We start from the raw sequence: 26,468 nt of genomic DNA on the forward strand, positions 1-26,468 counted from the left end.
ATGCATTTCCTAACTAAATATCATCATTTGCTACTTAAAGCTACCTGTGGAGTAATGGAGTTTAAGTGCAATGATGGGCAATGTATACCTGATAGATGGCAATGTGATGGTAAAGCTGACTGTCATGATGGAGGAGATGAAAGTGAAAATGTTTGCTGTAAGTACTTGTACTTAGTTCTTACAAGAAATAAGAATTCCATCTAAGTGGTGAAATGTCTATTTACTAATTTATATTTGTTGCTTATTTCAATACTTCAGTCCACATGGATTAAGTAAGCTCCATATCCACTTGGCTGAAATAGCTAACTCCTTGATTGCTTTCCTCCTATTGCCTCCTTGCCTCTATTTATTATGCTCCCCTTCATTTTTAAGATGTTGTGCTGCTTCATCTCTCTCCCCCTTGCAACCCAATTAACAGCCAAGTCTTCAGTCAGCTAGCATAATTATAGAGTAGTCATGGTCTATAATTCCCTCAAAACACATCTGTAACCAAGGTTGTGGTTACTGATCTAAAATTGCCTGTGGTTCAGCAGTTTTTCCTTGATTGTCATTGCAAAATGTCCTAGATGTGTTATGTAATGCTAATATCTACAGTAATGTAGTTTGTAATGAACTGATTCTCTCCTCCTAATAACCAATGAACCACTCTGGTTTTCAGATGAGACATTTGATGAACTTATGATTTTGAGCTGGTGAAAAGATGTTTCTCTTAAATGAGATCCTCTTCCATAACAAATCAGACAACTTGTGGGAGTGTGGAGGAGGATGGGAATGCAAGTGTTTGAATACATTTAACATGAGGAATATTCAGTAAATGTATTAATTTTGAGGATGTGAACAAAACCATGGGAGAAGGGAAGAGTGGAAAGTGATCTGGCATTAGTCCAGAGATATTTTGTAAACCTGGCCTCATCAGTTTACTACTGCAGAAACTGTAAATGGAAAACACTCATGAGGACAAGGAATGAAGCATTTAACTAGGGTTAGGAGGAAATAAAGAAATAGATGCGAAAAGTTCAAAGCTTGTACAGTACTTTAGGTGGGAAAGGATGGAACCAGAGCTGATCATGAGGATATGTAGTGATGACTTTCAAGAACAGTATCATTGGTACAAATTTGATTTTCTTTTAATTTGGTCTGAATTATCATTTGAATTTACTATAATTGGTTCCTGTTCAGTTGTGAATCAGCCCTGCTATTGTAGGGGGCCACATTGTACTATTAGTAATGGTGTTTGAATTGCAGACATTTGGGTGGAAATAATAAGTTTATTTACAATATACTCAGCAACTACATGTGTACCTTCAACTCCAACTCTGCACTGACTTAGCCTGCACTGCTCTCCAATTGGTTACTACAGGTCATGTGATCTTCCCTAACAAGTGTTATTCTTAAAGGTGCATTACACAAAACCATAATTACTAACCTAACCTACCCTACAGGCAAAGAAAGCTGACCACTTTAACTGCAACCTGGTTACTCCTTTTTTCAGACCTGAGAATCTGCCCCACAGGTGAAATTAAATGTGGCTCTGGATCTCTTCAGTGTATTCCAGTTTCTTGGAAATGCAATGGAGTACAGGACTGCAATGATAGTGATGAAGAAGAAAACTGCGGTAAGTTTTTATGAAGGAAATTGATTTTAATTTTGACCTAAGGCAATTCTTGTAAATTTTTCTGCTTGGTCCTCCACTCTGTTCCCTTCAACACCTCCCTCCCTTCAAAATTGCAGGTTGTGATTTGAAGTGAGGATTGTATCCTTGATGAAACAGGATTGATTTATTTCCACCTCTTTCGTCCCCCCTCCCTCCCCCACAAGAAGTGTGACCAATAGTGCACAGCTGCCCAATTCTACAACTTCCACTCACTTTATACGAAATGGGTTAAATATTAACACCTAAATATTTGTAAGGTAATCTAAGTATATACGTGGCTGGCATGTTCGCATAATTGGATAAAATGATCTTGCCTAGCATTTTTTAGATTCTATTTATATGATGTGGGCATAATTGGTAAGGCCAGTGGTTATTGCCCATCCCCAATTGTCCTAACTGAATAACTTGCTAGACCAATGCAGTGTTGTTGGTATTGATTTTTGATGCAACTTGGTAGGTCATTTTAAAGAACAATTGAGCAATTAAGAGTTGACCAGTAGCATCTTGTACAAGTTAAGGATGTAATTTTTTCCTTTATAGGACAGCAGTGAACCAGATGAACATTTTCAAGAACCCAATAGCTTCATGGTCACTTTTTTTTTCTAAATTGATCCCAGTTTTAATTTGGATTTTTTTTAAAAACCATTTTTGGTTTGAAAAATTTGAATGCTGTCTAGATTATTAGCCCAGGCTGCTGGATTATTGGTCCAGTATCATAACCTTTTAAGCTTGAGGTTACAAAGTAACATTTGTAGGGATACTGTTAGTGCCAGACAACATTTTAAATTTTCATGGAACACCTAGTATTTTTAGCTGTATTGCTCATCTCCAATTCTGCAGACTTTTGACTGGGTCATCGGGGTTATTTAGGCCTAAGATAAATGGTTCCCAGGCCGCCACCACTTGGCTAACTGAGTAGAAGATGCCCTTCCCTCTCCCCATGCAATGCAGTAGAGATCAACAATTTTGATGCAGATTTACCACTGTCTCCAGTCTGTGACTAAACATGTTGATTGTGTCATATCCTGAAGCTTTGTAAATAACTCTTTACTTGTAATGTAAAACTATTCTATGCACTCATAATTGGTAATTAGTGAAATGGCTCACTTATTTACTTGGCAGTATATTTAAAACTGGATTTTCTCATTAGGTACTGAGATTTAACATTTGAATTTCATTAGTAGTTCTGAAGACAATCTTTTAAAATGGCTTTTAAGCATTACTTTGGTCTTACTGTCTTCTATCTTTTTCAGGCCATGTCACTTGTAGTCCAGCAGAGTTCACTTGCTCCAGTGGCAGGTGCATTTCTAAGAAATTTATCTGTAATGGTGCTGATGACTGTGGTGATGGAAGTGATGAAAAAAGCTGTGCTCCATTTCCCTGTGGCCCACATGAGTTTCAGTGCAGTAATTCTTCAGAATGTATATCCTTGAGTTGGGTGTGTGACCACCATGCTGATTGTACTGATCAGTCTGATGAAACTCCAGACAGATGTGGGCACACAGCTCCATTTGTCACCTGCTCGCCTAGTGACCTTCAGTGTGATTCAGGTGAATGTATTCACCATAAATGGTACTGTGATGGAGATATTGACTGTAAAGATGGAAGTGATGAAGCCAACTGTCGTAAGTGGTTTTCAAATAATAGAATTCCTGTGCTTTTTTTTCTTCCATTTTAAGTGAAGGACAATATAAAGGAATTTTTAGGTGCACCCCCAGATTCTGTGCCAAATACCCACATCTACAGTAAAGTTTGCTTCATCTGACTCTAGCAATGTGCCTGCTGTGAATTTGTTTCACCAAACCCTTTTCCCAAATGGGCATTGTAGATGTGGCAAGATTTTCCAAGTTGCTGTGACAATCCTGAGTAACTATAGGGGAGACTGCCAATGTTTTTGTAGCTATTTTGCTAACCACCTTCAATGTAAAAGAGCTAGAAACAATTGGGGCTAGGAGGGCCCTACGTAAGTTTAGGAAAGGGGACCCTGGGACTAAATTTCCAGTAAACCTGTTTGCTGTAATTTTACAGCCAAGAAACCATTGAAATGTTGACTGTAATTTGGGAATCTAATTAAATCTATTTTAAGCTTGCTAAATGGATGGCTTAGTGCCATATAGCATAAAATAGCAAGTGTGCAACCTGCAGGACCCAAAAATATTCTTCAAACTTGAAGATGGTGCAGTAATACACTAACTCAAAGTTGATTAAATCAGCTGCTCTATGACTGAATCAAGGAACAGAAAATGCACAAGATTCCCAACTTGATACTTGATCCACTGTTTTGGGATTGAAGGTTTATGTACAAAAACAACTGAATTTATTGTGGTAATGCAATACAAATATGTATATTGTCTACAGCTGCTTTTCTGTTGTCAATATTTACACCTGGCCACATGCCCCAAAGGTGTCCTTTAAATATCTAGTATTAAATCAAGTTTATGGAGAGTGGAGCATGGTAGCTAGAAAATCAAGTCTAGATGTAACAAAGGCATGGATGAAGGCTTTAGCAGTAGATGAGTTAAGTAGGGATGGAGTGGTGCAAGGCCAACATACTAGGCTAGATTTGTTCAGTCTGAACAATACACTATTAGTGATGCACAAGAAATTGACTAGCAACTTTTAGCTGGGAAGAGAGCCTAGTGAATTGAGAATTTTACACTTTGTTGCAGTTTTTGCAAAGCTAGCATCTAGCTTTCAACTGCTGTGTAAATAAGTTGTCTTGGTGATGGCACTAGTAGGTGAAACACCTTGGTGAGATTGCAAACAGTCTGGTTCAGCCACAGTTGCCATGAAGAATTATGAAATTTTTCATGGGGACCAAAGGTAAGGCTTTGTCTCATCCAAAACTAGATGCCTGAGAATCATCCTGGATGGTTTTTAGATACTGGAGGGTTTGAGAGCTCATGGTGAGGTAAAGCTGGATGTCATCAGTGCTTATGTGAAAACTGGCACTTTTTTCCCCAAGCTACAGAGGGACAACACCTAACTGAGAAACGGGGATAAAGGATGGGCCCATTGGGGACACCACCGATAACTGAACAAGAGGAGAAATCATTGGAGGTGATTTTTCAGGCTACAACTAAAGAGCTAAAAATAGACTAGATGAATTTAGTCCTCCACAGTTGGTTGGACAAAAGGCATTGGTAAAGATAGTATTGTAGACCAGCAGTCTGTCACTAAAAGGGCATTTTCATAGATCAAACCTGTGGTGAGTTTGATCTGAAAATGTAACATCAGTTGAAAGCTAGATGCTAGCTTTGCAAAAACTGCATAGAGCAGTGAAAAATTCACTAAGCTATCTTCCTGGGTAAAAGCTGCTAGTCAATTTTTTTGTGCATTAATAGTGTATTGTTCAGACTGAACAAGTCTAGCCAGTATGCTGACCTTGTACTATTGCAAAAATTTCAATTTTTTAAAATTTGATTTTCTGCGGAGCAAAAATCTAACACCCACCTTACGCCATCCTTTTGGGTCCTCCTTTGATCCCCTTAATTCTGATCTAATCTGTAGCTTTCCCTACACCCCTGCAGAAACCAATAGCTGTCACTTATCCCCATATATGCTACTTGAGGGAAAATACTTGAAAGATATGGAGAGTAAATGAGGGTGGCATTTGATCAGGTGACTTGGGTGGAGAATGGCTGGTTTCTGTGGTGTAGCATTGTCCACAAACTCATGCTTTATAATGTACTTATGCAAGTCCTATCAAAGTTGTAATGCATAATTGTTTTTTTTTAGCATCTCAAACATGTAGGCCAGATCATTTTAGATGCAGTAATGGCAGCTGTATCCCTGGACATAGTCAGTGTAATGGAATTGCTGATTGCCCAGATGGTAGTGATGAAATCAGTTGCAAGAAGGGTGAGTGCACAAATTTACTACAACAACATCTTTAAATATGCATTCGAAGCTCAATTTCATATGTTAATTTTGGCAGTTGCTGAGTGTACAGGACCCATGGACTTCAAGTGTCAGAGTGGTGAATGCATAAACATATCTCAAGTCTGTAATCATCAACAGGATTGCAAAGACTGGAGTGATGAACTCCTGGGAAAATGTTGTAAGTATTTTTGTGGCTAAAAGTAGAGTTGATCTGAATTTTTAGTTCTTTAACCCCTTTTTTACTGTTTTGACTACAATTGTATGACTTGTGGCTTAAATCTTTTCTAGGTAATCTTTAAATGAGAATTTGGCATGTCAAATTGAACTTTTTATTGAAGTCTCAGTTCCTAAACAGATTAGACAATCCCAGCACCTTGCTGATATCAGTTGGCCCTCTTTTTTTCTCTGTTGCAATTAAGCAACTAATTTGAATGCAATATACACATTCCATGAAAAGTTGCTTCCTAAAAATCTGGTTCTGTCGCTGAACATGCTCTAGTATTCAATGTCCTTCAGCATTTCTTAACTTGTATCATGGTATGACAAGACAGTAATCCAGCAGGATCAATAGTGCTGTCAGTTACTGAATACAATAAAGATTTAAACCACATGTAGATAACTGCTTTAGGAGTTGTAGTCTCCATTTGATGCTGGCAGGCAAAAGAACAAATACGCCTTTAACCTCTTTTATTTCACAAAGCACTCAGAATTAATTGGTTAGAATTGTGGAATAATTGGAATACATTTATAACTGAATATCAAGCAATTTTCAACATGTCTTGGTCAAATTTTTCAAACTTGAGCACTGGCATGAATTTGTTGTAAGCACAAGTATTCGCACCAAGTTTAAAGATTGGCAAGTTTTATAATTGAGTTCCTAAATGAGGTCGGTTATCAGAACTCTTGTGCCCAAGCTTTTTAAACTTGGGCAGGCATATGAAGAGTAGGAAGAATTGGAAAAATGACCCTTCCCTAGTGAAGGGAATACATCATTGAATTACACATGACTTTCAGGTCAGTTTTAATCCTGCAAGTAAACCATTGGTACTAGTTTGTGATCTATTAATTGACTGGTAATTTAATATTGCACCACAATTAATGCTTATTCCAATAATCTAGTATAGACATGGCTAAATTTCTGGTAGTATGGTCTTCAGGTTAGCATTAAGCCTTCTAAGCAAAATAACAGTTTTACATGGGAACATAGAAAATAGCAGGAGTAGGCTATTCAGCCCCTTGAGCATGCTCTGCTATTTGACTAGATCATGGCTGATCTGTAAATGCCTTTTTCCTACCCTATCCCCATATCCCTTTTAATATCTGGAAATCCATCGATCTCCATTTGTGTATATACTTGATTACTGAGCCTCCACAGCCTGCTGGGATCACATTCCACATTCACCATTGAGTAAAATTCCTCCTATTCTTGACCTTAAATGGCCTTCCTCTTTTCTGAGACTCCCCTGATTCTGGACCCCCCTCTCCTCCCCCTGCTAGGGTAAACATCTTTCTGCATCTAGCCCTATAAGAATTTTGTATGCTTTCATTGCTATTGTTCTCATTTTTCTAAGCTCTAGAGAATATAGTTTACATTACATCTGAACTGGAAATCCCTTTTTAATACAATAGCTGGGTATCTGCAATATGGGACATTGGTTTTCAAATACTTTGTTTTTATCCTTAAACCTGCACAAATGTTGGTCTATCAGCATCTGGAAAGGAGAGATCTATGTTCTTGGCATAAACACTTGGCAACTGAAATCTGGAAAGTATGCTAACATGTTGAATCTGAAAACTGACATTACAATTAGAGAATTGTGACTGATGAAGTGCTGATTTAAGCCAGGAGGATACTAGTAAGCCTTCCAAAACAGTGTTCTTGCCCTTGCCACTGCTATCACTTTGTTTTATTTTGACTTTCTGCTGGATGATGTCATCCTCTGCTGCCCTGCACCCCCTCTCCCAAAAGTCTGGTGTGTCTCTTTCTATACCCTCTCAATAGACCATTTAATGATAGGATTATCTACCCCACCTGCTTGCTTCCCTGAGATACCTTGCATGGTCTTGTATTGAGCACATTCCTTCTTTCCCTTCTCTGCTCCTGCCAGAACCTCAAGACTGGAATGAACAAAATATATCCTGGAGGGAATTGGCCTTTTGATGTTTGCAGATTTTTGTACTAATTTCAGTGAGTGAAATGGATTAGTCCTGATGAATGCATGGCAGGAGGGAGGGCTTTAGATTTTTGAGACACAGGGACCAGTGGGACCTGTACAAGGTGGATGGGTTGCACCTGAACCGGAATGGGGCCAACATCTTGCAGGGGTATTTGCTGTTGGGGAAGGTTTAAACTAACTTGGCAGGGGGATGGGATCCTGAGAGGAGATTCCGCAGGGGGAGATGCACAGCCAAAATTAGAGCAGGTGAGCCTGAAAGGCATAGAAATTATAGGCCAGTTAAGGCACAAGGGAGCTTGGCAAGGTTGGATGGTATTTATTTAAATGCAAGGAGTCTGACAAATAAGGTGAGTTGAGGGCACAAATTAACATGTGGATGTATGATGTATCACAGACAGACATGGTTGAGAGAGGGGCAGAATTGGCAGCTCAATCTTCCAGGATAAAGGGTCTTCAGGGAAGGAGGTAAAAGGAGGGGATATTGCAAAATTGATCAAGGAATCAATTACAGCAGTAAGGAGGGATGACATTTTTAAAGGCTACTCAGTTGAAGCCATATGGGCAGAACTAAAAAACAAAAGGAGCAATCATATTGGGGAGCCTACAGTATACTCCCAGCCAGCAGTCAGATATCAAGCAGATATGTAGGCAAATTTCAGAAGTGTAAAAATAATAGTGGGGGATTTCAACTTCCCCAACACTAACTGGGTTAGTCATAGTGTGATAGGTTTAGAGGGAGTGGAATTCTTAGAAAGCTCTTCTGGATGCATTTTAAGCCAGTACATAGCCTTACAAGAGAGTGGGTGGTCCTGGACTTAATTTTAGGGAATGAAGCCAGGCAAGTGGTAGAGGTATCAGTGGGCAATCGTTTTGCAGATAGTGATTATAACAGTCAGATTCAAAGTTGTTATGGAGAAGGACAAGGATGGGCCAGAAATGAGTTCTAAATTGGGGGAAGGCCAATTTTAATAAGGTCAGATATGATTTGGCCAGAGTGGATGGGAGCAGCTACTTTTAGATAAAATCTGCATTAGAGCAGTGGGACTCATTCAAGAAGGAAATAGGGAGAGTACAGGGTCAACATATACTCCAGTAAAGACAAAGGATGGGACCAACAAATCCAGGATGTTGAGGGATATACAGGATTGCATAGAGAAAAAGGGATACTTATGGCAATACTGAGGGCGCAAAACAGCAGTAGCCCTAGAGGAGTATAGAATGTGTAGGGAGAACTTAAAAATGAAATTAGGAGAACAAAAAAAGGCTTGAAAAACCATTGGATTTTTTTTTTTTACTTTACCTGCCAAAGTCATTTTACAAGTACATTCAGAATAAGAGGATAACTAGAGAAAGAGTAAAGACCATAGTGGTAACTTGTGTGTGGAGCCAGAAGACTTAGGTGGGGTTCTAAATGAATACTTTGTATCGGTTCTCAAGTGAGAGGGACAACGTGGGTATGGAAATCAGGCGGAAGAAATGATATATAATTAAAGAAATTAGCATTGAAAGGGAGGAGGTTCTAAGTGGTCTGGCAGGCTTAAAAGTAGATAAATCTCCAGGCCCGGATGAAATGTATCCCAGGTTGTTGAGTGAGGCAAGGGAGGAGATAGCAGAGGCACTGGCAATTTTCAACACTCCAGCCATAGGAGAGGTGCCAGAGGACTGGAGGACAGCCAGTGTGGCACTGTTATTCAAGGGAGAAAGGGATAAACCAGGGAACTACAGGCCAGTCAGTCTAACCTCAGTGGTGGGGAAACTATTGGAAGCAATTCTGAGGACAGAATTAATCTACATTTGGAGAAGTAGGGATTAATCAAGGACAGTCAGCATGGTTTTGTTAAGGGGAGGTCATGTCTGACCAATTTGATTGAATTTTTCAAAGAGGTGACCAGGTCTGTAAATGAGAGCAATGCATTTGATGTAGTCTACTTGGACTTCAGCAAGGCTTTTGATAAAGTCCCAAATGGGACACTGTTAATGAAGTTAAGAGCCCATGGGATCCAAGGCAATTTGGATCCAGAATTGGCTGAGTGGCAGGAAGCAGAGGGTCATGGTTGAGGGATGTTTTGTGACTGGATGCCTGTGTCCAGTGGGGTTCCACAGTGTTCTGTGTTGGGTCCCTTGCTGTGGTGTTATGTGTATATAAACAATTTAGACTTGAATGTAGGAGGGTTGATCAGTAAGTTTGCAGATGACATGAAAATTGGTGGAGTGGTAAATAGTGAAGAAGACTGCCTCAGATTACAAAAGGATAGAGAGCCTAATAAGTGGCAAATGAAATTTAATCCAGATAAGTGAGAGGTGCTGCACTTGGGAAGGACAAAAACAAGGCACGGGAATACACAAATGGCAGGACCCTGGGAAGTACTGAGCATCAGAGGGACTTTGATATGCATGTTTGCTGGTCCCTTAAGGTAATGGGACAGATAGATAAGGTGGGTAAGAAGGCATATGGGATACTTGCCTTTAGCTGAGGCATAAAATATAAGAGCAGGGAGGTTATGCTGGAACTGTAAAACGCTGGTTAGGCCACAGCTAGAGTATTGCATGCAGTTCTGGGATCTGCATTATAGGAAGGGTGTGATTGCACTAGAGAGAGTGCAGAGAAGATTTACCAGGATGTTTCCTGGGCTGAAGAGCTTTAGTTAAGAGATTGGATAGACTGGGGTTATTTTCCCTGGTGTAGAGGAGAATGAGAGGGGACATGATTGACGTGTTTTAAAATTGAGGGGCATAGATAGGGTGGACAGGAACTTTTCCCCTTTGGAGGTATCAATAACCAGGGGGCATAGATTTAAGGTAAGGGGCAGGAGGTTTAGAGGGGATGTGAGGAAGAATTTTTTCACCCAGAGGGTGGTGGGAGTCTGGAACTCACTGCCTGAAAGGGTGGTGGAGGCAGAAACCTTCACATTTTAAGTATTTGGATGTATGCTTGCAATGCCATGGCATACAAGGCTATGGGCCTAGTGCTGGAAAATCGGGTTAGAATAGTTGGTACTTGTTTGACTGGCACAGACTCATTGGCCGAAGGGCTTTTTTCTGTGCTGTAGACTTCTATGATCTGACTGTAACACAATGTTTAGAATATCAGTTAACATGCTCTAATTTTCTGTTTTGTTACAAAATTAGCAATTTACTTCATAATTGAGTGTATAATTAAACTTAATCAAATGGCAGACTTGGTTAAATGAAGTATAATTTTTGGTTAGGTTTGATTCTGGAAATCAACTTTTAAATGTCTACAATATAAAACAACAGGTTAGAAATACTCAGCAGGTCTGACATCGTGGAGAGACTGTCTCCAGACTTGAGTATTTACAACAATTTCAGTTTGTATTTCAGATTTCCAGCATTGCGTATTTTTGATTTTGTAAAAGACTACATGTGTATGGAGAGAATTAGAATGTTTAAATGTAAACACTAGCAGTTGACTGAATTTTTCAGCTAACAATTTCAATAGTGTCTCTTCTGTGCAGCAGCCATAATCGTTCCTCAATCACACAATCTTTTGCTTTTTTTCACACTCTAGCCATCATGTGATCAGTAATGCAGATAACCACCCTGAACTGGAGGTGAACCTGAGTAAGATGCTCACTTTTTTATTTTTTTTTTCGCAGATGTGAATGAATGCTTATTGAATAATGGAGGTTGTTCTCACATCTGTCAGGATCTTGTCATTGGCTATGAATGTGACTGCCCTGCTGGTTTTAAATTGGTTGATGAGACTTGTGAAGGCAAGTTGAACCATTGAATTTTGTAGATCAGGAAAATGATATTCTTTATGAATCTAAAGATATTGGTTTTTTTAGATGTTGATGAATGCCAAAATCCTGGAACCTGCAGCCAAATTTGTATCAACTTAGAAGGAAGCTATAAGTGTGAATGTCATACAGGATATCACATGGATCTAACTAATTCAGTTTGCAAGGCAGTAGGTAAGCTCAAAGTATTCTGATCAGTTTCAAGTTTAAAAGAATAATTGGGTATCCTAGATTTTTGAACTGTCCCTGACAGATATAATTTCACGACCTCTTGGGTAGTCTTGAAGTTGATGTGGGACACTAACTGTTAAACCAAAGTCGGCATGTATCTGTCCAACTGCAATGGCCTCCTTTTAAAAAAATCTAGCTTTCTACCTTTTTCTTGGGGTAGACTTGTTATATTAACAGACTTCATAGTAACAACTTTCAGAACAATTAACTGTCCAAGTGTGTTGCATTTGACTTTAAATCACAAAGTCAAAGTTAACCCTTTAATTTCCAAACTGAGCTTCAATTGCACATGCCTCCGTCCTTGATTTTTAAATAGTCCTTTGCATCATTTTCTTATCCCCATTATCAACTTCACAACTGCCTTCAAGCCTACTTTGAGGGCCCTTGTGTGTTTACCTGTATCAGTTTTTCTTCAGCTTTTCATATTGCTTACTAATCTGTTTGCAATGGCTACCTAGTCTAACCATTCTCACCTCATCAGACTATTGAACTAATAAGGTGATTCGCTGAGAGCTCCTGTTCCTACACATTAATCAACTTCCATATTCCAGCAAGCCCCTTAATTAATCAGGGTTAACTGAAATTCCTCTATTTCGAAGTATGGTTATTTGGAGTATTTATGAATTGCTGTCCCACTATAGCAGAACCCTCAGCTGACTATGGTCCCTTTTTCAAGCTAGCTACTGCTGCTCATTACCTAAACAATCATTCCATCATTATAGTTCTGTTGAAGAGTCATACACGTTAACAATGTTCCTCTCTGCAGATGCTGTCAGACCTGCTGAGTTTTTTTCCAGGTATTTTTATTTTTGTTTTGGATTTCCAGCATCAGCAGTTTTTTGCTTTTAATCATTCCATCAGCTTTGTGTCTCGATAAATGAAGCCTTAGTACAATGCTTCCAAAATTACTTTTCTGTTGTAATCCCATTTTAATGCTTCACACTTGGTGTAATCCTGGACTGAAAATTGAGGGTGGTGGGGGTTGGGAGGGGGGGGGGGTGGTGGGGAGTGGGATTGGGGTTCAAGCAACAGGGATACAGGCGCAAAAAGCAACTGTCTGTGATCGGGCCTCAGCTCATTGGTTTAGCCTATCCCAATGGGCAAAAGTTATGCGTGTTTGAAGGATTCTCCCAGCTGATTCCAGAACAGTCAAATCTGAGTGTCTCCTCTATTGCTCCCTTGGAGGTTATGACATAATTGCTTGTCCTGCAAGCCCACTAGGTCATGGACCACAGTTTGGGAGCCCCAGCCTTAACCTACGACCTTCACCTATATTCACGTATTTTAAGCTGATTAATATATTCTGCATATTTCTAATTGTTAGCAGTCACAAGCCTGTTTACTTTGTGACTGGGAATGCAAAAGATATGCTTCAGGGATTTGCAATCTCTCCAGTTTCCTGGTTAAACTTTAAACAGCTGATCATCTTTCCTCCATAGCCATAACACCACCTCCATTCATTGCTTACATTCTGTAAATGAAAGAAATGAAGAACCAGGATGCTTGCAAAGGAAAGCAATCACCTAATTTAGAAAAACTTAGATATCCTCTTGTGGGAGACACCAGAATGAGGGGGCACAGTTTTTTAAAAATAAAGGGTCTCCCCATTTAAGATGGAGATGAGAAATTTGGAACTCCCCCTCGAGTGGTGGAGGCAGTGTCATTGAATATTTAAAATAAAGGTAGATTGTTGACTTATCAGGGTAAGCAGAATGTAGAGATGAGACCACAATTGGATCAGCCATGATCTTAATGGTGGAGTAGGCTTGAGGGGCCTAAAGGCCTGCTTCTAATTCTTATCCCAATTAAGCTAATCTAAAATGGATAGACTCCTAGCCTTCCATTCAGCAGTCCTAGCCTTCCATTCAGCAGTCCTAGCCTTCCATTCAGCAGTCCTAGCCTTCCATTCAGCAGTCCTAGCCTTCCATTCAGCAGTCCTAGCCTTCCATTCAGCAGTCCTAGCCTTCCATTCAGCAGTCCTAGCCTTCCATTCAGCAGTCCTAGCCTTCCATTCAGCAGTCCTAGCCTTCCATTCAGCAGTCCTAGCCTTCCATTCAGCAGTCCTAGCCTTCCATTCAGCAGTCCTAGCCTTCCATTCAGCAGTCCTAGCCTTCCATTCAGCAGTCCTAGCCTTCCATTCAGCAGTCCTAGCCTTCCATTCAGCAGTCCTAGCCTTCCATTCAGCAGTCCTAGCCTTCCATTCAGCAGTCCTAGCCTTCCATTCAGCAGTCCTAGCCTTCCATTCAGCAGTCCTAGCCTTCCATTCAGCAGTCCTAGCCTTCCATTCAGCAGTCCTAGCCTTCCATTCAGCAGTCCTAGCCTTCCATTCAGCAGTCCTAGCCTTCCATTCAGCAGTCCTAGCCTTCCATTCAGCAGTCCTAGCCTTCCATTCAGCAGTCCTAGCCTTCCATTCAGCAGTCCTAGCCTTCCATTCAGCAGTCCTAGCCTTCCATTCAGCAGTCCTAGCCTTCCATTCAGCAGTCCTAGCCTTCCATTCAGCAGTCCTAGCCTTCCATTCAGCAGTCCTAGCCTTCCATTCAGCAGTCCTAGCCTTCCATTCAGCAGTCCTAGCCTTCCATTCAGCAGTCCTAGCCTTCCATTCAGCAGTCCTAGCCTTCCATTCAGCAGTCCTAGCCTTCCATTCAGCAGTCCTAGCCTTCCATTCAGCAGTCCTAGCCTTCCATTCAGCAGTCCTAGCCTTCCATTCAGCAGTCCTAGCCTTCCATTCAGCAGTCCTAGCCTTCCATTCAGCAGTCCTAGCCTTCCATTCAGCAGTCCTAGCCTTCCATTCAGCAGTCCTAGCCTTCCATTCAGCAGTCCTAGCCTTCCATTCAGCAGTCCTAGCCTTCCATTCAGCAGTCCTAGCCTTCCATTCAGCAGTCCTAGCCTTCCATTCAGCAGTCCTAGCCTTCCATTCAGCAGTCCTAGCCTTCCATTCAGCAGTCCTAGCCTTCCATTCAGCAGTCCTAGCCTTCCATTCAGCAGTCCTAGCCTTCCATTCAGCAGTCCTAGCCTTCCATTCAGCAGTCCTAGCCTTCCATTCAGCAGTCCTAGCCTTCCATTCAGCAGTCCTAGCCTTCCATTCAGCAGTCCTAGCCTTCCATTCAGCAGTCCTAGCCTTCCATTCAGCAGTCCTAGCCTTCCATTCAGCAGTCCTAGCCTTCCATTCAGCAGTCCTAGCCTTCCATTCAGCAGTCCTAGCCTTCCATTCAGCAGTCCTAGCCTTCCATTCAGCAGTCCTAGCCTTCCATTCAGCAGTCCTAGCCTTCCATTCAGCAGTCCTAGCCTTCCATTCAGCAGTCCTAGCCTTCCATTCAGCAGTCCTAGCCTTCCATTCAGCAGTCCTAGCCTTCCATTCAGCAGTCCTAGCCTTCCATTCAGCAGTCCTAGCCTTCCATTCAGCAGTCCTAGCCTTCCATTCAGCAGTCCTAGCCTTCCATTCAGCAGTCCTAGCCTTCCATTCAGCAGTCCTAGCCTTCCATTCAGCAGTCCTAGCCTTCCATTCAGCAGTCCTAGCCTTCCATTCAGCAGTCCTAGCCTTCCATTCAGCAGTCCTAGCCTTCCATTCAGCAGTCCTAGCCTTCCATTCAGCAGTCCTAGCCTTCCATTCAGCAGTCCTAGCCTTCCATTCAGCAGTCCTAGCCTTCCATTCAGCAGTCCTAGCCTTCCATTCAGCAGTCCTAGCCTTCCATTCAGCAGTCCTAGCCTTCCATTCAGCAGTCCTAGCCTTAATTTGCAATGACACTTCATATCCATGCATATGTTCATATTTTGTTAGTTATTAAATAAGTTTCATTGAAGAACTGAAAAGAAAAATGCAATGAGCCAAATGTGCAACAGATTAATTCTCCTTGCAGTAGAATTATACCTAATTCCAAGTATAAGCTACAAAAATCCTGTTGCAATGTGTTGGTCTTTCTGGGAATGGTAAGAATAAAGAATCCCTTGGGAGCATTATGCAATAAACTGAAGTCCTGTAAGTGGCTGTAGTGCATTTGGAAAAATCTATTGCAGCCAAATTTATATACTTCAGTTCACCAAGTAAAAGGGGTACTGTAGTTTTCCTGGAAATATTTGGTTTTATAAGAAGTTGTTGTTAACATTGCAAATCTTAGAACCAAAAAGGTTTCTTAGCTGCAAAGGCCTGGTGTGGGTCTTTTTAAATTTGTGGATAATTTTTTTTATCCTGCACAGGAAAAGAGCCTTATTTGATCTTCACTAATCATCATGACATCCGGAAGCTAGGACTGCATCACCATGAGTACACCCAGGTAGCTGCACAGCTGCGAAATGCTGTAGCACTGGATGCTGATATTGCTGAACAGAGAATCTTTTGGGCTGACTTGGGCCAGCAAGCAATTTTCAGGTAATTTTAAATCTTGAACTGATATTATACATTGCATTACAGCAACACAAACCTCACTATGTTTCACCAAGATGCTGTGGCATTATCAAAGAGTGGGTGCTTGTCCAGTGTCCTGCATAATTATTCAGCATTCCTCAAAGGCCACCAAAATAGATCAGCTCATTATCTTTATAGAACCTCTCTGTACAAATTCGTTGCTGCATTTGCTGAACAAGTAACTCAGCTCCAAAGCAAACGTGTGGCTTGTCTTAGGCAAGACTATACAAAGTGCAAGTTTTTCCTTGGTCAAAAATTCTGGACCCTAAACAGGTATCTTTCTTCCAGCATGTCCATGAATAAATGGGAACACTCTTCTGGGGTTTCCAGAATTGAGGATCTAGAAATCCCAGGAGGAATTGCAGTGGATTGGATCTACAAACATATCTATTGGACTGATCGGGGTGCAAAGACGATATCTGTGGCCACATTTGATGGAACCAAAAGGAAAACACTCTTTGACACTGAATTGAGGGAACCAGCTTCTGTTGCAGTTGATCCAATAACTGGGTACTGAAATTTAATGTGTATTTTTAAAATGCAAATGTGTATAGTTTTGTACATGAAATGTATATGTAATCATTTTGGATTGATACAATTTTGCTATGGTTAAGTAGCATTAGCACCAAATTTCAAAGCTGAATATTCATACAAACACATGAATTAGGAGCAGGAGTGGGCCACTCAGTCCTTCAAGCCTGCTCCACCACCCAAGAAGATCATGGCTGGTCTGATTGGAACCTCAACTCCACATTCCTGCCTACCCCTGATAAGTTATCAAGAATCTTTCACTCCCTTGCTTATCTACTTCTCCCTCCAAAGGCAGTGGAAATAGAGCCTTTGAATATTTTTAAGGCAGAGTTCTGAAGACACTCAACCCTCAGTTTCTCCTATCTGCTTTAAATGGGTGACCCCTTATTTTTAAACAGTAGCCCCTAGTACTAGTTTCTCGCATAAGCGGAAACATCCTCTACACATTGGCTCTGTCAAGACCCCTCAAGTTCCTCAGTCTTCTGCTTTATTGACTGCATTATATTCTGATTTGTAGTGCATTTGGTTGAAGAATAGAAAGGAGAATTGTCCTACTGTTGAATATATCCTGACAGATTAAAGCAACTTGGGCAGAGTCTGCCCCCTGTCCTAGCTGAAGAGAGACAAAAAGTAGAAAAATGGTCAAATTAATATGGGGTTGGGAAATCTCCCCAAATTGAGTTTCGGTTAGCAATTATTTACTGGTGATTTGAAAATGGCTTGGTTGGAGGAAGTCACTTGGCAAGTTTGTGTACTTAAACATTTTATTGACACTTCTGTATTGCCTTTGCAGAGTTTGACAACGTTAATGGTCTGATCTGTTAAAAGTAACTTTTTCATGGACCTAAATTTAACCTTTTTCTTGTGCTTTGACTTTTGAAGGTTTATTTACTGGTCAGACTGTGGTGATCCAGCAGTGATTGAAAAAGCGGGAATGAATGGTGCTGACCGCCAGCAACTTGTGGCCAGAGAGATTCAGTGGCCAAGTGGCATTACACTTGGTAAGAAGAGTTTTATTTAGGAAGCTGGAAAATGTGCCTTTCACCTGACAAATGGTTTAGACTTTTGTAAACTTTATTCACAGATCTTGTGAAAAGCTGCTTGTATTGGATCGATTCAAAGTTGCACACATTATCAAGTGTAGGCCTGAATGGTCAGGATAGAAGAACTGTGCTGTGGTCGCTGGAATTTCTTAGTCATCCTTCTGCTGTCTCTGTATTTGAGGTAGTGCTTTTTTTTCCCCATATTCTGGAAGTGTTACCATAAACTTAGAATTCAAAATGAAGACAGTTTTTAATGTTAAACAATGTTAGATGGAATGCTTGTTCATTGACACTTGTACTATAATGGGATTAAACAGCATGTGGCTACTAGTTGGTACAAAATAAGCTGCAAGCCAAACTATGATCTTGAGCTAAATTGTTGAACTGGAGTTTACTGTCTCTTTATTGCCCTTCTGAGGGACAAAGCAGAACAGAGAATAACTGATTTTTAAATATATCAAGTTCAGAATTCTAATTCTGATCATTCAGGGAGTGTACTGATCTGACTAGACCTTGGGGATCGCTTACTATATTTCTTGTGTGAATGGTCTTGTTCCAGGATCGTGTCTTCTGGAGTGATGAGGAGAACAAAGCCATCTACGGAGCCAACAAATATACAGGAGATGATGTGGTGGTTTTGGCTTCTGACCTTCATGAGCCTCGAGACATCATTATTTACAATGAACTGTTGCAACCGTTTGGTAGGGTTTATTTCATTAGATATTGTATCGTACAAAAGGAAATTTGTATCTTCACTTCCTGCTTTGCCATTCAGTAAAATCATGGAGGAACTTCTAAATCAACACAATTTTCCTGCCCTATCATTGTAATGCTATAGTCTGCTACTTAGTAAGCTTCAATTCTTTTGGCCAATCGCTTACGATTGGACTGTGGAATCATATTTGCATTACTTTCACCATGAAATGTTCTATGATGCCAAAAGAATTGGTTAAAAATTTGACTTGGATTACATTCCATCAAAATATCCAGAAATTTCTGGACTACTTTCTTCCCTGTCTCCCCTTTTGAAAAGCGCACTTTTTTTTTGATGAGTGCTCACCCTACTGCAGCACTCAATCTCTACCTCCTTGTCATGTTTCTTCCTTCCCCCTCCCCAGCAAGAAAAACATATCTATCAAATTGGCTAAATCTTTTTCTCACCAACTTAATAACAGAAGGGAACATAGCCTTGTAATGTGCTTAAAGCTTTCAACTGTTACTGATTTGGACTTGAACAGAATAAATGACGACAATGCCTGCTTCTCTTTCCCCTGCTTCTCCCCCGTCTTTCCCCTGTTGCTTGGTTTCATTCCACAAGCTTGTCTCTTATCCAGTTTGTTCTGATTCCTGCTCCATGTGCTGATCAGATGCTTGGAATTTTGCTTTAAGTTTTGGCCAACAGCTGGCTGCACAGCAAAGAAACAAAGGGATAAGGTCCTTTTACAAAAACAGAATTACCTGGAAAAAATCAGCAGGTCTGGCAGCATCGGCGGAGAAGAAAAGAGTTGATGTTTCGAGTCCTCGTGACCCTTCAACAGAACTAGGCGAATCCTAGGAAGGGGTGAAATATAAGCTGGTTTAAGGTGGTGGGGGGAGAGAAGCGGGGGGGGTTGTTGGGTGGGGGGAGAAGTGGAGGGGGTTGGTGTGGTTGTAGGCAAAAGCAGTGATAGAAGCAGATCATCAAAAGCTGTCACAGACAGCAGAACAAAAGAACACATAGGTGTCGAAGTTGGTGATATTATCTAAACGAATGTGCTAATTAAGAATGGATGGTAGGGCACTCAAGGTATAGCTCTAGTGGGGGTGGGGGGAGCATAAAAGATTTAAAAATAATGGAAATAGGTAGGAAAAAGAAAAATCTATAATTTATTGGGGAAAAAACAAAAGGAAAGGGGAAGAAACAAAGGGGGTGGGGATGGAGGGGGGAGGTCAAGACCTAAAGTTGTTGAATTCAATATTCAGTCCGGAAGGCTGTAAAGTGCCTAGTCGGAAGATGAGGTGTTGTTCCTCCAGTTTGCGTTGGGCTTCACTGGAACAATGCAGCAAGCCAAGGACAGACATGTGGGCAAGAGAGCAGGGTGGAGTGTTAAAATGGCAAGCGACAGGGAGGTTTGGGTCATTCTTGCGGACAGAACATAGGTGTTCTGCAAAGCGGTCGCCCAGTTTACATTTGGTGTCTCCAATGTAGAGGAGACCACATTGGGAGCAACGAGTGCAGTAGACTAAGTTGGGGGAAATGCAAGTGAAATGCTGCTTCACTTGAAAGGAGTGTTTGGGCCCTTGGACGGTGAGGAGAGTGGAAGTGAAGGGGCAGGTGTTACATCTTTTGTGTGGGCATGGGGTGGTGCCATAGGTGGGGATTGGGGAGTAGGAGGTGATGGAGGAGTGGACCAGGGTGTCCTGGAGGGAACGATCCCTACGGAATGCCGACAGTGGGGGTGAAGGGAAGATGTGTTTGGTAGTGGCATCATGCTGGAGTTGGTGGAAATGGCGGAGGATGATCCTTTGAATGCGGAGGCTGGTGGGGTGATAAATGAGGACAAGGGGGACCCTATCATGTTTCTGGGAGGGAGGAGAAGGCGTGAGGGCGGATGTACAGGAGATGGGACGGACACGGTTGAGGGCCCTGTCAACGACCGTGGGTGGAGAAACCTCGGTTAAGGAAGAAGGAGGACATGTCAGAGGAACTGTTTATGAAGATCGCATCATCGGAACAGATGCGACGGAGGCGAAGGAACTGAGAATGGGATGGAGTCCTTACAGGAAGCAGGATGTGAGGAGCTGTAGTCAAGGTAGCTATGGGAGTCGGTAGGCTATGGGTACCTGCATGGGCCCCAGCTATGCCTGTCTCTTTGCGGGGTATGTGGAACATTCCTTGTTCCAGTCCTACTCCGGCCCCCTTCCACAACTCTTTCTCTGGTACATCGATGATTACTTCAGTGCTGCTTCGTGCTCTCGTCAGGACTTGGAAAAATTTATTAATTTTGCTTCCAATCTCCACCCCTCCATCATTTTCACGTGGTCCATCTCTGACACTTCCCTTCCTTGACCTCGCTGTCTCAATCTCTGGTGATAGACTGTCCACCAATATCCATTACAAGCCTACCGACTCCCACAGCTACCTTGACTACAGCTCCTCACACCCCGCTTCCTGTAAGGACTCCATCCCATTCTCTCAGTTCCTTCACCTCCGTCGCGTCTGTTCCGATGATGCTATCTTCAAAAACAGTTCCTCTGACATGTCCTCCTTCTTCCTTAACTGAGGTTTTTCCACCCACGGTCGTTGACAGGGCCCTCAACTGTGTCCATCCCATCTCCTGTGCATCCGCCCTCACACCTTCTCCTCCCTCCCAGAAACATGATAGGGTCCCCCTTGTCCTCACTTATCACCCCACCAGCCTTCGCATTCAAAGGATCATCCTCTGCCATTTCCGCCTACTCCAGCATGATGCCACCACCAAACACATCTTACTTTCACCCCCAACTTCGGCATTCCGTAGGGATCATTCCCTCCGGGACACCCTGGTCCATTCCTCCATCACCCTCTACTCCCCAACCCCCACCTATGGCACCACCCCATGCCCATGCAAAAGATGTAACATCTGCCCCTTCACTTCCACTCTCTTCACCGTCCAAGGGCCCAAACACTCCTTTTCAAGTGAAGCAACATTTCACTTGCATTTTCTCCCAACTTAGTCTACTGCATTCATTGCTCCCAATGCAGTCTCCTCTGCATTGGAGAGACCAAACGTAAACTGGGCGACCGCTTTGCAGAACACCTGCATTCTGTCCACAATGACCCAAACCTCCCTGTCGCTTGCCATTTCAACACTCCACCCTGCTCTCTTGCCCACATGTCTGTCCTTGGCTTGCTGCAATGTTCCAGTGAAGCCCAACGCAAACCGGAGGAACAGCACCTCACCTTCCGACTAGGCACTTTACAGCCTTCCGGACTGAATATTGAATTCAACAACTTTAGGTCTTGACATCCCTCCTCCATCCCCACCCCCTTTCTGTTTTTTCCCCCTTTTGTTTTTTTCCAATAAATTATATAGATTTTTCTTTTTCCCACCTATTTCCATTATTTTTAAATCTTTTATGCATCCCCCCCCCACCTCCACTAGAGCTATACCTTGAGTGCCCTACCATCCATTCTTAATTAGCACATTCGTTTAGATAATATGACCAACTTCGACACCTATGTGTTCTTTTGTTCTGCTGTCACATCTTTTGATGATCTGCTTCTATTACTGCTTTTGCCTACAACCACACCAACCCCCTCCACTTGTTTCTTCCCCCCCCTTCCCCCCCCCCCCACCCCCCCCCCAACCCTGCACCCGCCCCCCCCACCACCTTTAAACCAGCTTATATTTCACCCTGATAAAAACAAAAAAACTGCGGATGCTGGAAATCCAAAACAAAAACAGAATTACCTGGAAAAACTCAGCAGGTCTGGCAGCATCGGCGGAGAAGAAAAGAGTTGACGTTTCGAGTCCTCATGACCCTTCGACAGAACTTGAGTTCGAGTCCAGGAAAGAGCTGAAATATAAGCTGGTTTAAGGTGTGTGTGTGGGGGTCGGAGAGATAGAGAGACAGAGAGGTGGAGGGGGTTGGTGTGGTTGTAGCGACAAACAAGCAGTGATAGAAGCAGATCATGAAATTGATATTTACCTTGAAGATAGATTGCTGAGGGATAAGTAGGGTCTCTGCTATCTTAGTGTATAAGATGTGACTGTAAGAAGTTCAGAACAAGGTCAGTTGTCTGTGCCTTACCTGCCTCTAAATGAGCCAAGCAAGTTTATGGTATGCTGATCGCCCAGGCTGGCTCATTTCTACCTGGAAGATTAGGCCACCTAGCTGAAGTTCTTCCCACTGGCTCCAATAAATCAGTACTTTTAAAGGTTTGGACAATTATTGTTGTTGACATCTTTTGATGATCTGCTTCTATCACTGCTTGTTTGTCGCTACAACCACACCAACCCCCTCCACCTCTCTGTCTCTCTATCTCTCCGCCCCCCACACACACACCTTAAACCAGCTTATATTTCAGCTCTTTCCTGGACTCGAACTCAAGTTCTGTCGAAGGGTCATGAGGACTCGAAACATCAACTCTTTTCTTCTCCACCGATGCTGCCAGACCTGCTGAGTTTTTCCAGGTAATTCTGTTTTTGTTTTATATTTCACCCTTCCTGGGATTTGCCTAGTTCTGTCCTAGGGTCACGAGGACTCGAAACGTCAGCTCTTTTCTTCTCTGCCGATGCTGCCAGACCTGCTGAGTTTTTCCAGGTAATTCTGTTTTTGTTTTGGATTTCCAGCATCTGCAGTTTGTTTGTTTTTAAGGTCCTTTTTATCCACTTATTTACACAGCTTTCCTTGTGCTGCTGTTTGCGCAAAAGGACAAGAAAAGACCCACTGTAGCTGTTAAAACTCAATGGGGCCCATCCTGTAAATGTTCCTATGCATGCATCCAGGATGTGATAATTACCGGTGATAAGTGTCTGGGATGCTGGTGGAATGTTTGGTCGTAAAACATGTCGCTAGATACTGGGAACATATATAGAAACTAAAAAGATTCCCTGTGACAGAAGGTTTGGCCAGATATGCCATCTGTCACCTTTTTGGAAACAAATGCTACAAAATGGCAGAGTTGAGAACTATTGGTTATTTTAAGCCAACATGTACAGTGACTCAGCTAATCGGTCCTCTTGTGTTCAAACCAGTTCATGTTTGTAAGAGTCCTCTACAACATCGTGCAACCTTTTCACTTTTTCCAGTATTGTGAATTTTCAAGGAACTAATGGGCAATTTTCTATTTCCAACTTATGATTTGCTAATCTTCATTTTGACCTGATAGAGGGGGGAAAATGTGCTATAGCACAAAGGTCACAGTTCCAATTCTGCATGAATTGAATATCTATACTTCATTCACAGGTAAAAATTGGTGTGTCAAAAGCTTCCGGAATGGAGGTTGTGAATTCATGTGTCTTCCTGCTCCTTGGTTTAACAGCTGGTCACCTAAATACACCTGTGTGTGTCCGTCTGGAAAGGAACTGGAGCCAAATGGACAACACTGTAGAATGGGTATGTATAAAATTTAGCACCAACTTTATAGATTCTCCGTGTAATGAAGGAAGTGTAGAATGTCATTTTATGTAAAACTCAGTGAGAATGAGCCTTTTAATTTTCTTAACTTGAGTTAGGGTAATGGGCCAGAATTTACTGTACTCAAGTGAGTGGTGGCTGCTATTAGACTTGCCCTTGCATGTTTAATTGCCACCAAATTTTGCACTGGAAGTTGTAAGTGGGAGACTTAAAGGCACCTGGAATTTGAACAGAGCAAGCAACTATATCTCAACCAATCATACTGAATTTGTAATGCAGTGTAGGGTCTGAACCAGGAAGTTAGGATAGTGAATTAAGGGCGAGACTCCATTTTCAATTGGTGCCATAGATGTTTGGATAATGTCTGACATTTAAAAAAAGTACATGAATTAAAATGGCCATATTTAGTTCATATGAACTATGCAAGCAGAAACTTCATGCTGTTCACTGAATTTGAATGGTGAGGCAGCCAAATAACTAGCTTAAAAATTAATGGCGCAGCAGCAATATGTTGGACAGCAACATCCAGATTTTCACACTTAGCTGCATATCTCCTCTTTTCAGAAGTTGTGCAGTTTTCATGTATGCAAGTGAGTGTATACTGTTAGCCTCACTTTACATTGAAAGCAAATTCTGGCCCATTATTTAGAATTATGAAATTGATATTTACCTTGAAGATAGATTGCTGAGGGATAAGTAGGGTCTCTGCTATCTTAGTGTATAAGATGTGACTGTAAGAAGTTCAGAACAAGGTCAGTTGTCTGTGCCTTACCTGCCTCTAAATGAGCCAAGCAGGTTTATGGTATGCTGATCGCCCAGGCTGGCTCATTTCTACCTGGAAGATTAGGCCACCTAGCTGAAGTTCTTCCCACTGGCTCCAATAAATCAGTACTTTTAAAGGTTTGGACAATCAACATGAAGATTATTAGTGCTTTGCTGCAATGCTCCATGAATAAGTCCACCAGTCACATGGGCCCCTGAGGGGAGATTGGTATGTCTTGGACATACTGTATGCTTGTGGATTTAATTGTTTGGTTGAAGACACTTCCACATAGCAATGTTTTTCTCTGTGCTGGACACTAGGTTGACCCAAAGGAAAGTCCATAGAAACTAGATTAACTTACAGCAGTTTTTTTCCATAAAACTCCATCTATGTTAAAGCCTGTGGTTGTGTTGTAGTCCTTGTACAGATCACAAACTAAATTGACACTACCTCAGTTAACTTTTTTTAAAAAGGCAACTTAATTGCACCTTCACCCAGGTTTGCACTAATCTTTTTAATCCTTCAAATTAAATTTGAATGATGGTTCGTGAGATTTTATTCCCTTTCAGCCACAGTACATGCAACTGTTGCAGCAACTGCAACCACACTGGTGTCTACTTTGTCCTCGGGTACTGCAAAACACCTGTCTACTGATCTTTCTGCAAGGGTTGTGCCTTCCAGAGGTAATGCAAGTGCATTTATTATGTTAATAAATGACTATTAGAAGAAAAATAATTTATAGTATCAAGCCATTAGTTAATACCTTTGTTTTGACTTTCAGTATTATTATTGCATAGTTGGTGGTTACTCATAAGATTATTAGCAGTATCAAATGGTGTACTATTTGAAGTTAAAGCACAAGCTGTCTCTTTTCAGATTAGATTGGATTGTAGCTTTTCAAATTATTTTTTCAGTAGAATTCAAATATCACTATTTCCATACAGAAAAAAAGGCAAATGCTACTCTTAATAAAATGAACAAATCAGAGTGGGGTTCTGGAGCAGGTTGGATTGCACTCGGTATTTGTAAGTATTTCTACACACAAAACATCCTTTATTGTCTTTTAATGCTGTTAATTTTTGCCTGCCCTGAATCAAAGGGTAACAGTTCTAAAGAGTCACCATAATTCTTAAACTGAACAGTTAGTGATTTAGAAGATAAAGTATGAGAATATATTTTGTTTCCTCTGCCTAATACAGACTTCTGTATTTCAGTACTTTTGACCATGGCTGGTGTAGCTGGCTACATTAAATGGCAGGACTGGAAGAGGAAGACTCAACAAAACATGTATTTTGAGAACCCAGCCTTTGAATGTAATTGATTGCAGAAGGCAAAATAAAAATTTTTAAAGTGTATTTTCATTTCATTACTATTTTCATTAGAACAATGAGATATTGACAGCATCTAAAAATGTGACCCCATTGGTTTCATATTGTAATCTAAAGGTAGAATTTATGTTTTATACAATGAATTGAAAAACTTTAATGTGTTCAGTATTGTTTTGATTGAGCTTAAGTGATGAGTAACATTTGTGTTAGGCATTGACTCTCTCCAAGAGAATCTAACCATCTCCCTTTTGACATTCAGTGGCATTACCATCAACAAGTCCCCTACTATCAACATTTGTGGGGTCACCACTGACCAGAAACATAACTGGCCCAGCCATATTGTGACTACATGTATAGATTAGTGGCTGAGAAGTCTGAGGTGAGAAAACCTGCCTACCATCTATAAGACAAGTCAATATGATGGAATGCACTCCACTTTTCTGGATGAGTGGGACTCCAGCAATACTCGAGCTTGTCAGTATCTAGGACAAAATAGCCTGCTTTATAGGCCCTCCATCCACCACCTTTTTAAATATTCACCCTCCACCACTGGTATGCAGTGCAAGCAGTGTGTGTACTGTCTACAAAATGCAC

General features: G+C 41.5%; 1 protein-coding gene across 1 annotated transcript; it reads left to right on the forward strand.

Moving 5' to 3' along the window:
- LOC121276742 (very low-density lipoprotein receptor-like) lies at window positions 1–25,867 on the forward strand. Its single transcript, XM_041185288.1, has 15 exons — window positions 1–157; window positions 1,493–1,615; window positions 2,908–3,279; window positions 5,393–5,515; window positions 5,592–5,714; window positions 11,331–11,447; window positions 11,523–11,648; window positions 15,900–16,071; window positions 16,396–16,617; window positions 17,521–17,639; window positions 17,723–17,862; window positions 18,241–18,382; window positions 23,613–23,762; window positions 25,116–25,229; window positions 25,746–25,867. The coding sequence occupies exons 1-15, from the start codon at window positions 1–3 to the stop codon at window positions 25,865–25,867; spliced, it is 2,322 nt and encodes a 773-aa protein (XP_041041222.1).
- Window positions 25,868–26,468: the final 601 nt, after the last annotated feature.

The sequence above is a fragment of the Carcharodon carcharias genome, chromosome 4, assembly GCF_017639515.1.
Source record: "Carcharodon carcharias isolate sCarCar2 chromosome 4, sCarCar2.pri, whole genome shotgun sequence".
Taxonomy (NCBI): domain Eukaryota; kingdom Metazoa; phylum Chordata; class Chondrichthyes; order Lamniformes; family Lamnidae; genus Carcharodon; species Carcharodon carcharias.